Here is a 12,462-nt window from a genome sequence, read left to right as displayed (position 1 = left end):
CATTTTCACCATCTAAACATGAATTAGTATTGGTGTCTCCCCAGGATTCCACATCCCGGATACACAAACATCGAGCAATGCTACATCCACGTAATGATTTACATAATGTTACGTGCTAATCTGACGTGGGAACGTCGGATTGGATTAGGGGGAGGGGGAGGCCCACCCCGCCTGAAAATCAAGGGGAGGGGGGGGGTCAGTTAGTTAGCGATGGAAGTTTACGTAACAGGCACGTAGCCTTTCATAGATTTAGGATTTTCGCACAAACATCCAAGCGCTAGAATTTGAACTGAACCTCGGTATTAATATCCTAAATACTCCCTCTGTAAACTAATATAAGAGCGTTTAGATCACTAAAGTAGTGATCTAAACGCTCTTATATTAGTTTACAGAGGGAGTATTTGGCATTGGAGTCAATGCAGTGCCATGCCCATCAATGTCTACATCCAAACGAAGCTTAAGATATATTGCTATCTAATATCCTGATTTTATTAGCTAGTTCAATCCTAAAAACTATATTTTCAAAACAAGTCAGGAACCTGTTAAAATTGTCAAGTCTTTGCTGTAGGAGTATTTTTCTTATCTGTTGATGAAAGAATTTGTCCAAACAAAATGTTTGATAAACCTCAAAAAAAGTTTGATTTAATAGATAATAGCAATTTGTTGAGGATGAAAATAATGCAACGGTTACTAGCTAGCAACCAAACATCCACAGCGTCTGTGGATAGACAGACGGCGGCAAGGCAAGGAAAGCCTTGCGGCCCAGAAGCACCAACGCTTGCCCACCTCGGAGCTCCTCCTTCCATGGCCACCACCTCCGCCGTCTGCCCCCTCGCCGTCCTTGCGCCGTCGCCGTCGCCGCTCGCTTCAGGTCGCCGCCGCCCTGCCGCACCCTTCTGGGCCGCCTCCCGCCCGCGCGCTCTCTCCGCCGCCCCCCGCGGCCGCGTCCTCTGCCTCGCCGCCTCCGCCCCCGCCTCCTCCACCGACGCCGGCCAGGACCGCCTCCAGAAGGTATTCGCCACCTCCCTCGGGCAGCGCAACGCCCTGAGCTTTGTGTTCATCAGTAGTCGCGACATTGTACTTGTTTGGAGTTTGCGCGCGCCCTGAATTTTAACTGAAAGTAGCAATTTTCGATGTCTGGTAGGTCCCCATTACCAACATCAGGAACTTCTGCATCATCGCGCACATCGACCATGGGAAATCGACTCTGGCGGATAAGCTCCTCGAGATGACAGGGACGGTGCAGAAGAGGGATATGAAACAGCAGTTCCTGGATAACATGGACCTGGAGAGGGAGAGGGGGATCACAATCAAACTGCAGGTACGTGAAATGATGGTGTAGTTGGTTAAACTCTCTGGACTCATGCTATATGTTCTCGTAAGTACTTTAGCCAAACATATTAACCCGGTGTAAATGTGGAGGCTAGAGAGAGGGAATAAGACCAGATACTTGCTGTTAGCTGCTTGCCAAATATGAATGTTATTGTGGTTTTATTAGCTTACGCTGTCATTTACTTGATGGTTTTGATGTGCATGTTCCTTCTTATGTACTGTCGCTCTAATCATTTGTTGTTTTAGGCAGCTCGGATGCGTTACGTCATGAACAATGAGCCTTACTGCCTGAACTTAATCGATACACCAGGTCATGTCGATTTCTCATATGAGGTATAGCACATTATGCTGTTTCCAGGCAGTGAAGATAATTTTTTCCAATAAATACAGGCTATACATGAATGTTCTACTCCACTGCAATTTGTATGACCGTTTAGAGTTGTCTGAGATGGCACTCTGATACTTTCAACCTAGCATGCTTTTAAGATTTGGAGTTGGTTGAAACATCTGAGGAAGTGTCCGACTGTTTGCTAGGTCTCCCGATCTCTTGCTGCTTGTGAGGGTGCACTGCTGGTTGTTGATGCTTCTCAGGTGCAATATATATTTCCTTCCTGTAAGTTCAATAGTTATGTACTTGAAGACATTTACCTTTGCCTTCAGAGGCTGGCTAAATGGCATCACTAGCTTCCAGTACATCTTTTCCAAGACAGTTAAAGATATCTGATGTGACAATGCAGGGTGTTGAAGCGCAGACCTTAGCAAATGTGTATCTTGCACTGGAAAGCAACCTCGAAATCATACCGGTTAGTTTGAGCTGTCAATTTCTTCACACAATAATGAGTTTTACATCTTATAGTTTCACAATATTTACCTTTGGCTGCTAACAAATTCGTACATATTTCATTTGCCGGAGCATTTGAGACGCTAGAGTTATTTTGAGTGTTTTATGTATGGCTTATTAGAATTGGGCGCAAATTTGAGTAAAGATGAGTATATTTCAGCCAATAATCTACTGTTTGAGCAAGATGTTTCCCCCTTTCAGTCGGACAATAATGAAAAGTAGCTTTAAAATGGCTAAGCACTTGTTGCATTTTGCTCCGTGTAGATGAATACGAAGGATGGAAAAATCTCCCAAGTCTTTATGTGATTTCCCTCATGAGATGGACATTTTGGTGTGATGTCCTGTTATGGCTTCTCATTTTTGTGTATTTGACAGATGACTTTCTATTCTAGTTTAGGTTCTAAACAAAATTGATCTTCCTGGTGCTGAACCTGACCGCATCGCCCAAGAGATTGAAGAGGTATTCTTTGATGTTTGTTCTAACTTTATCCTGACTATTGCCGAAAACAATTTTGTTCATTCCCACCGAAATTATGCCCCATCGGTTCGTAATAGTCTAATTCATCCTTCTTGCCTTCTGTATCCTCAGATAATTGGCTTGGACTGCAGTAATGCAATTAGGTGTTCAGCAAAGGTTAGCTTTCGTTACCTTACCATTTTCTGTAGAGTTACTACACAGTTGATGTACAATTTTATATAGAATCTATTATTCCCCTTTTGCGAACAGATATAATGATTTAACATTGTTGTTGTTGTCGTTATTGTGTGTCTATAGGAGGGCATAGGCATCATCGAAATACTAGATGCCATTGTGACCAAGGTCCCCCCACCAAAGGATACTTTAAAAAATCCTCTCAGGGCTCTTATATTTGACAGGTGCCCTTTAAGAAATCGTTCAACTTAAAATTTTCTCCGTGAATTTTTCAAGTGCCAAAGTTCCACAGGAAGACAACAATAATTGATCTATATAATTTTCTGCATATAGCTGAACTTTGGTTTAATGTTTATCTTCACAATTTCAGCTATTATGATGCATACAGAGGTGTCATTGTGTATTTTCGAGTTATTGATGGCAGTATAAGGAAAGGGGACAAGATATGTTTTATGGCCAATAAAAAGGTAATTAAAGCAAAACTGAAACTTTTCCAGTAAACTGCCTTGTTCATCTCAAGGGACAATAATTTTCCAGAAAACACAATTACATTGGAGTGCACAATACCACTTCTGTAAATTACCATCCAAAGTTTCTGTTCTAGTATACGATAACAAAATGATGCCATTAGTCTTTTACCACTTCTGTGAAGTATTTTTCAATTATAATACCATTTTACAGTTATTTTCCCCTGGAACCTTAGCTGTGCAGGGTATAGAATGTTATGCTGAGTATATTGTCAAAATAAACAGGAATATGTTGCTGATGAAATTGGTGTACTATCCCCCAATCAGATGGAAGCTGATGAACTGCATGCTGGTGAGGTAACTTTGCTAGTTCACTGTTTGACTGTCTCGTGGTATCAACTTTAGTTACCGAAAAATGGGGACTTCTATCATGTATTAATCCACGTCAGCTTATTGGTCTAGTTCACCAAATATGCCATCTATACACCTTTGGGTTGAAGGAACTTTATAGGAATTTGTCAACCCCAATCCTATTATCCAGAGGGCTCTTATGGGGAAAAAATCCTTACATATTATAATCTTTCATCCTTCGAAAATCCTACAGTCCAAGAGTCTCTGAACAGTTCTGCACGTGTCTTGACTATACCTCGGGAAGGTTGCTGTTCCATTTGGACTCGGGTGTGCTCAAGATGACGTGAATTAAGCCGTGCGTGGCAATATCAAATCTTACACATTAAGGTCCCCTTTGGGTTGAAGGATTTTTCATAGGAATTTTGTAAGATTTCGGTCCATCTGAATGTTTCCCATCCAGGACCTTTGGATAATAGGAATTAGAGCAGCCAATTTACTACTAACTGCTTTTCTACACCGTAAGTTCATAGGATTCCTAGCAGGAGGTCAGATTTCACCAACTATTTCCTTTGCGTCTCATGTGAAGTATCCATATTCCCTTGTTTTGGTTCCCTTCTAGATGGTATGCAATCTCAATTCTACATTTCTTATGTTTGTACGTTCTTAGAAAGCTGTGTTCCAGTGAGGCCTTTAAAGAAATCCTGTAGGATGTCAAAACGTAGGAATTTTCTTATGGAGGGACTCTGGATCAAAGGAATGAGATCATCAAAGTTCCTGCGGATTGCTTTCATAAATCCCAACTTCATAGTAAATTAGAAATTCTAGCAAGAGGTTAGACCTTTAAAAGTTTTCCTTCGTGTCTTGCATGTACCTTCTTTCTCTCTCTTCAAATTCCTGTAAAATTCCTATGGAGCATCCAACAAGCTAGTTTTGCAAAATCACGTGTTTTTGTTTCATACAGAATTCAGCAAACCAAGGATACCTAAATCCTACACTGCTCCTATTCCTGTGTTTTTGTAATCCTGTATTCCAAAGAGGCCCAAATTCTATTCATAATGAGTACTGCAATAATTCTGTCAAACCAAATTGCTTTATGTCTTGACCACTCCTTCAGGTCGGCTATCTCTCTGCTTCCATAAGATCAGTAGCAGATGCTAGGGTGGGTGATACAATTACCCATTTTGCAAAAAGAGCGGAATCTGCTTTACCAGGATATTCAGAAGCTACTCCAATGGTTTTCTGCGGTTTGTTTCCTTTAGAGGCAGATCAGTACTGTCCTTTCTCCTTGAAATGATTTTTTTTCTTCAGTGCAGAAGCATAATTTATCTTGTATTAAACATTCAAGTTGGCAATAGGTTTGAGGAGTTGCGGGAAGCATTGGGGAGACTTCAGCTAAATGATGCTGCCCTAAAGGTGGGATTCTTATCATGCCTATGAGCCATCCATGCAAGATCGTCAGATTAGCATGAGTGTATTGTTGAACTAATTTGGTTATTTTTGTTTTTAGTTTGAAGGTTCAGACTTCTTTTCTCAACCCATATCCTGGTATCGTAGTTCATCTGTATGAACCTTCAAGAAAACTGATCTAATATAGTTCATACTAGATGAAACATGCAAGTAGACCATGATCGTTTTATATGGATTTGCATTGATATAACCAAAATTTTGTTATTATTTTGCCCTGCAGAAAGCATAGAAGTTCTAAAGCAATTTATGACAGCTAAATTAACAACGAGTATTTAGTTTATATACTGTCCCCTGATGTTAAAGAAAATGATTTAGTGTTCTTGCATTAAAACATGAACAAAAAAAAGTAGTAAAGGCAGTGTCTTCATTTATGAATAGTTGATCAGTGTTCCATTTCTACATAGTAAGAAAATAGTGTTAGTCTCCAATCTCATTTGTACAACATTTAGAAGAGATTGCAGAAAACACATAAAAAGTTGCAGTGCAATTATTCTCTAGGGCTCTGTAATCTGCAATGTTGAGTGTTGATCACCCATTAGCATTTTGTATTACATTTCTTAGCTTTGTGACATTTATCTTGGTTATTTGCGCAGTTCGAGCCGGAATCTTCTAGTGCCATGGGGTTCGGATTTAGATGTGGGTTCCTTGGTCTTCTTCATATGGAAATCGTTCAGGTTTTGTACAATCTACTTAGCTCTTAACAATGCATCTCACATCACAACCATGCTGACTTGAATTTTGTACAATGTAATGTTCCGTATTTTCAGGAAAGGCTTGAGAGAGAGTACAACTTGAACCTAATAATTACTGCACCCAGTGTGGTTTACCGTGTCAACTGTTCCAATAATGAAACTGTAAGTTCTATGACGCTGAACTTCATTGTCTTTTCTTGGGATCCATCTAGTGCTTTATTTATATATGCAAGTTAACTCCCACTGTACTTGGTGGACATGAGATGGAAACCATTCCAGCCATTTTAGATGTTTCTACCCTTTTCTTGCTTACTGCTGAAGAGTTCCTCAATGCTGCTGTTAAGCATATGAGCTAAGCCATTGCAGGTTGCATAAAGACCTAGCCACGGTTGCTAAATCTGACATCCTTTTAGTAAAGTAAACAAAATGGTTACTGATCCAGTTTGACTTGTAAACATGCCAGCTTTATTTATCAGCATTGCACTGTTAATGTACACATATGCTTACTTATAGATGTCATGTAGGTTGAATGTTCAAATCCATCCTTGCTTCCAGAACCTGGTAAACGGAGGTCGATTGAAGAACCGTATGTAAAGGTTGTTGTTCTATAAGTCTTCCACCATCCATTTGCAGTCATGTCCTTTTTTTCCTGAACTTTGGAGGCACTGTATTCTACACGTTTTTTATTCTCCTATTTGGTATCTGCTCTTCCCTGTTTCAGATTGAATTGTTAACACCAAAGGACTATATTGGCCCAATAATGGAGCTGGGTCAAGAGAGAAGAGGTGAATTCAAGGAAATGAACTACATTACAGAAAACAGGGCCAAACTTACTTACATGCTACCACTAGCAGAGGTATGCAACAACTATTTTGAGTACAAACATGTTCTGCCTGCTGTAACTTATCAAATTTAATCATTTTCATGAAGCAAATAAAAGGAAAAACTATGAGAAGTTATGAGATGCATACCTCAATGCATCTGCAAAACATACATCATATTATCCAAAGATAAGTTTCAGTCGAGATGATGTAATTGTTTTATCAATATCGTGTAGGTCAATTAGAATTCTGCTACTTCTTAATTATCATATACTCCCTCCGATCCAAAATAAGCGTCGTGGTTTTAGTTCAAATTCGAACTAAAACCACGACATTTATTTTGGATCGGAGGGAGTATTAAGCATCACAGTCGGTAATCACTACTACCTTCATTCAAATGCAACCTGCCAACCTATTCTTCATTTTATGCACCTCCTCGCGTCAAATAATTTTGTATCTGCTGCGGTTTCTGTAATGTGCTCGACTTTGTGAGAGGTTCTTCATAAGTATATGTCTTGACTTGATGTGTTCCAACAATGCCAATATACGAATCAGTCTTGTCTACTCTGGTGAATATAATGCATTATACTGAAGGCCCACTCGCTTGTTTTTCCAATTTTAAGAAACCAATCCAGTTACTTGGTGGTCTTTCTATAAATATAATTTTTGTAACTGTTATGCAGATGGTTGGTGATTTCTTTGATCAACTGAAATCTCGAAGCAAAGGATATGCTAGCATGGAATATTCAGTTGTCGGGTACATATTTCCTCCCCAGTATTATGTAAATTCTAATTCCTGTTCTGTGTTACCCCATCCTATGAGGGTTTGCCGACAAATTGTGCATGCATTGTATATGTTAGCTTATTTCCGTAGAGCAATACAAGATTGCTCCTGCAACATATCCTACTAGCTTTCTACTCCAAGGCACTTTAATGATCAATGATGTAGCAGTTGCTTATGTGAATATAATCTCTAGCAGTAACAATTAAGTTATGGAGTTTAATACTCCTTCCATTTACGTATACAAGGCCACTTTGTTTTTCATGTCAAACTTTGACTTATATTTTTGGTCAACAAAATATGGGTTATATGTCATACTCCCTCCATCCTGAATTACTTGTCATAGAAATGGATAAAAACGGATGCATCTAGAACTAAAAATACGTCTAGATACATCCATTTTTACGACAAGTAATTTCGGACGGAGGGAGTACAAAATATGTCATCGGAAAGTTCTTTGAAATGTGCATCCAATGACATATTTTTTGTGGCATGTAACTCACATTTTGTTGGTAAAATTTATGGTCAAAGTTAGACATAAATATGAAGTGGCCTTGTATATAGAAATGAAGGGAGTATTTTATTTTACAATGTTCTTGAATAATATTACATTTTATTGTACACATGTCTTGATAGGGGATGTATATATTACCAGTTTGAAGGTTAGACTTCTAGTTATACTGAGGGTCATGAAAGACCAGACAGAGGTCTCACATAAAAGATTGTTTGTACTTCGGATTTCAGCAATGTGGTTACTCGTATATTGTTCTAAACCTTAGCCATCTGTTGTTGCTTTTTAGTGTTCAATAGTTCCTTGTGCAAAATCAACTGATGTATATTTTCCTAATTTGCAGGTACAGGGTAAGTGACCTAGTAAAGCTGGACATACAAATCAATGGTGAGCCTGTGGAAGCATTGTCGACAATTGTACACAAAGAGAAGGTGCTTTACCTATTAAGGACATGCTTGCTAGCTAGTACAACTGTACTCATATGACCTTTAATTTTTCTCTCGAATATATAAACTTTTGATTTCTTTCTCAAACATATAACCTTTGTTTTTTTCCTTGACGTATAACCTTTGATTTGATCATCATATATAGGATTTTTTTATCTGTGCAGACTCATTTGTGTTACTCACTTCATGAGTCTTCGAAAGCTAGAGCTCTTGGTCTATGCACAATCATATTGTTGAAAGATATAGCTCTAAAACCAGAGAGAGAATGTATGCTGTCTAGAAACACCTCCATGTGAATATACATTTATCGCAAACTGCAAAAGGATATTAAGAACCTGGAAAATACTCACACATTTCAGTATGAAACCATACTTATTGCTTTTTTTTTTGAAAAGGAGGTCATCCCCCGGCCTCTGCATCGGATAGATGCATGCGGCCACTTTATTAGAGCAAGTTCAACAAAACAAATAGTCTGGTCTGCAAAGTACAGCTCACAAAAGGAGCAAAATAAAAAATAAGCAACTCAAAGCCACAACCGGCTGGACGAAAGGACATTAAGGACCTATCCTATTGTGCGACAGCCATCCAAACCGATTGAAGATAGCCCGTGCTACCATCTCCTACTTATTGCTAAAGATAAGATTATGTTAGGTTAGAATTAGTCTCATATTTGTCTTCCTTTTTTGTGTTCATGAACCCATATACTCTAGGGTTATCACCAACCTTTGAACAGATGTTAAGCATCAGATGTCCTCAGATCCTAACACCTAAATATTCAAGTTTACAGTTCACTCTTTGTTTGTGCAATGTATTCACTTCCTACTTGATTTTGGAAGCTACAACTTATGTTTACTGGTTGTTATGCAATAAGTTCTCAAGTGATCTGATATTTGGAATATTTTTCTAGGCATACACTGTTGGCAGAGCGCTCACCCAGAAGCTGAAAGAACTTATACCTCGGCAAATGTTTAAAATACCTATTCAAGTGAGCTTCATCTGTCTTTTTCTCACATATTTCTTGCAATATATCAACATAGCAAGCTTGGGCAGACGATCATGGGAGACTGTAAGTTGTGGTCGGGGGTGCCTAACATGTTTCACCTACTTTTGGCAACCTATATCAAGAAAGAACATCAATCATATTCTTTGTTAGTGAGTTGATTGTAATCACAAACTATAAAGGAGGAACTGGGTCCACCTCCGCCTTGACTTAGGTCTTAGGAGGGCCTAGGTCAGTTCTTTAAATCAGAAAAGTGCTACTTTAGTAGCTTGGTAGAAAGTAGGAGCAGCCATATGTTTCCAAAGAGTAATAACCACTCAATTAGTACTCCTCTTTATAGCAATCAGATGCTAATCAGCACCTTGACAGGCATGTATTGGTGCAAAGGTCATTGCAAGTGAAGCCCTATCAGCCATCAGGAAGGATGTCTTGTCAAAATGCTACGGTAAACTGAAATACTAAAACTTGTACTCTGACATTTTCATAAAGCCAATCAAATGCTGTGTTCCTTGTCTCATGTTCTTGATCCTGTGCACACTTATCTGATTTTTTTTCTATTACTTACTGCAATGGTCTATTTGTTAAAAACAGAGATCGCTACACTTTGTCCTCACAGCTTGCAAAGATTAGTCACACCACTGTTTTCTTTCACTTGCAGGGGGTGATATATCAAGGAAAAAGAAGTTGTTGAAAAAACAGGTAATTCTTCTTAGTGACTGTCTTGCTTCGATCAAAATTAGCATTGGAGAATCTATTGATTGTGCTCAGCAGAAGTTAACTTCTTAAAATTTATGAGGGCTTTCCTCTATAGTAAACAAGATAATATGTTTCTTTGACATTTGCTAACAGGCGGAAGGAAAGAAGAGAATGAAAGCAATCGGAAGGGTCGAAGTTCCTCAGGAGGCATTCATGGCCGTGCTGAAACTGGAAAAGGAGGTGCTTTGAGTTGTGAAAGACCTCCAGATTCTGTGTCATTTGGGCGAGCGGCGCCCTGAAGCTAATGCGTTTTGAGACAAAGAAAAAAGCAGGTCAATGGAACCAACCGAAGAACTGAGCTGCTAATCTGGTATTTATTTGTTGGCATGTCAGGTTATGAAGCTAAAAGATGCCGTGCAACTCGAGTGATCTGCCGGTCTGTGCAGTTATTTGCGTGGGTTGGTAAACGAACGATGTCAATCTCATCATGTAACCTGGGCAGGATGTATCATTTTGGTATATCTTTTCGCCAAGGATGGCTGCCAGGCCTGTAGTATCCTGTACAGAAAGGTTTGACTTCACAAAAGTTTTTTGGTTGGAAAACTTTGGACTCAGGATTATGCACACATAAATAAGATTATGCCGTGTTATTATATACAACAACTTCACAGGATATGTTCTTTTTAATAGTAGTTGGAGCAAGATGCCCCAGGTAGAGCACACGTAAACAAGGTTTTGTAAGAATAGCGACTTGATGATTTGCAACCACTGTTCCATTCCAATTCTCCGTGTAATATTAGTGACCTAAAACATCTATACAGAGGGAGTATTAATTAGTCCATTCGTTTCATGTTTCATATTAGTTTACAGTTCTAGGTTCGCCCTAAAATAAATTAATGGTGTGGCTACTCAGTTGTCTGAGACTTAATCAAGTCTTAGTCTAGTGATGTCAGTGTAGATGTGGTGCCATGAGCGGCACAATAGGGTGCTGCAACTGGTTGGATGAAATGATGCAAACAGTGACGGCAGATGTTGCAAGACGTGCTGTGACCAATGACAATAGACGCTGCAACCAGTGGGACTACACGGCACAAGCAGCAATGGCGGATGCTGACTGATGGGACAACATGCTGTGAGCGATGAGGATGGATGCTGTGACCGTTGAGATGTCATGCTGCAACCGGCAACAACAGACGCTGTGACGGTTTCTTAGTCCATCACAAGTCTCCGCGCAGAGATCCGATGGCTACGAGAGGCATCAGATACCGGTGCGATCTGAATTTTAGCAATACCGTAAATTAATTGAAGTTAAGTATGTCCAAAATAAACTTCTTGACCAAGTTTCTACAGGAGGCATCAGACACGGCTTTGTTACTCTGATGAAAATGCCAACCCGCCTCATGTTGTTTGCATGATGCCTACTGCTCCCTGACTCCTGGCTCAGTGGCAGACATGCCACGCAAGGCAAAGGAGTATCAAATGAAGCACTCGTCATGGTGATGTGATTGTTAATTTAACGGGATGATGCACATGACCACATACTGGAGGGACACTGAACGGTGGCAAGTTGCATTAAATCACTGGAGGAACGCTGAACGGTGGCAAGTTACCTAAATCAGGCGTGAGCAGTCTATTTATACAAAGACCGTGTTATTGTCGTTCGGTGGTCTACAGACCATAATGTAATTTTTATGATGTTATTGTACTTTTGATGAACTTTTATAATATATCTAAATCATTTTTGCAAAAAAGTGTGAAACATGTCGCTTCCGTACAGTGTGTGCACTTTTCCGTGTCAATGCGCTGCACTGAGAAAACAGATGCGAATGAATCAGGAACCGAATTTATCAATCTGCAGGATCCAGTGGAAGTGGGACATGGAATTTTGGCTCTTGGGAGCCCGAGAAACCGGAATTAAAGTCAAACGTTTATTATGGCTTGAAACATTCTATTAGACAAATCATATATATAACTAAATAGGCAATCTCCAGTAACCTATTTCTCTAAACATGTAACCATGTCATCTTAACGTGTAATCATGCATTGGGAAGTCCACCCCACATGCAACCATGCATGAAAAAAGTGCTTAACTTTTTTCATTCTATTATGCTATTTATATTCAATAATTTTTTACAACTATACAAAAATCAAATACAATAAATTATATGTATCTTGAGTTTCAATTCTTGTATTATTACTCCAAATATTCATGTCCCTAGCTACAACCAAATTTCATTAAAACAAGTTAGCAACTAATTCGCACAACAATGTGTAAGGTATCATCTAGTATAGATACATTTAGAGTACAGTTCATGAATACCCTACGATGGGTTCGTTTTCTCATACGAAGATGTATATCATATAGATAAGAACATGAACATTTTACGAGTACTTTGCATGACATT

General features: G+C 39.2%; 1 protein-coding gene across 1 annotated transcript; it reads left to right on the top strand.

Moving 5' to 3' along the window:
* Nucleotides 1–804: 804 nt before the first annotated feature.
* On the top strand, nt 805–10,730 carry LOC119322404 (translation factor GUF1 homolog, chloroplastic). The gene is made up of 22 exons (XM_037595900.1): nt 805–1,011; nt 1,145–1,321; nt 1,579–1,665; nt 1,867–1,923; nt 2,070–2,135; nt 2,571–2,633; nt 2,763–2,807; nt 2,949–3,049; nt 3,196–3,292; nt 3,578–3,649; nt 4,758–4,912; nt 4,999–5,056; nt 5,704–5,784; nt 5,878–5,964; nt 6,327–6,398; nt 6,524–6,658; nt 7,307–7,380; nt 8,259–8,346; nt 9,269–9,346; nt 9,731–9,806; nt 10,020–10,060; nt 10,211–10,730. The coding sequence occupies exons 1-22, from the start codon at nt 805–807 to the stop codon at nt 10,304–10,306; spliced, it is 2,013 nt and encodes a 670-aa protein (XP_037451797.1). The 3' UTR covers nt 10,307–10,730.
* Nucleotides 10,731–12,462: the final 1,732 nt, after the last annotated feature.

The sequence above is a fragment of the Triticum dicoccoides genome, chromosome 6B (assembly GCF_002162155.2).
Source record: "Triticum dicoccoides isolate Atlit2015 ecotype Zavitan chromosome 6B, WEW_v2.0, whole genome shotgun sequence".
Lineage (NCBI taxonomy): Eukaryota > Viridiplantae > Streptophyta > Magnoliopsida > Poales > Poaceae > Triticum > Triticum dicoccoides.
The sequence above is the reverse complement of the archived record's forward strand: the minus strand, read 5'-3'. Positions and strand labels throughout refer to the sequence as shown.

What these genes read in the sequence shown, in the direction of transcription:
- LOC119322404 (XM_037595900.1), top strand. Translation starts at nt 805, where the DNA reads ATGGCCACCACCTCCGCCGTCTGCCCCCTCGCCGTCCTTGCGCCGTCG. An exon ending in CAATTAGGTGTTCAGCAAAG is followed by an intron (nt 2,808 to 2,948) that starts GTTAGCTTTCGT and finishes GTGTGTCTATAG; the next exon opens with GAGGGCATAGGCATCATCGA. An exon ending in TGTCTTGTCAAAATGCTACG is followed by an intron (nt 9,807 to 10,019) that starts GTAAACTGAAAT and finishes TTTCACTTGCAG; the next exon opens with GGGGTGATATATCAAGGAAA.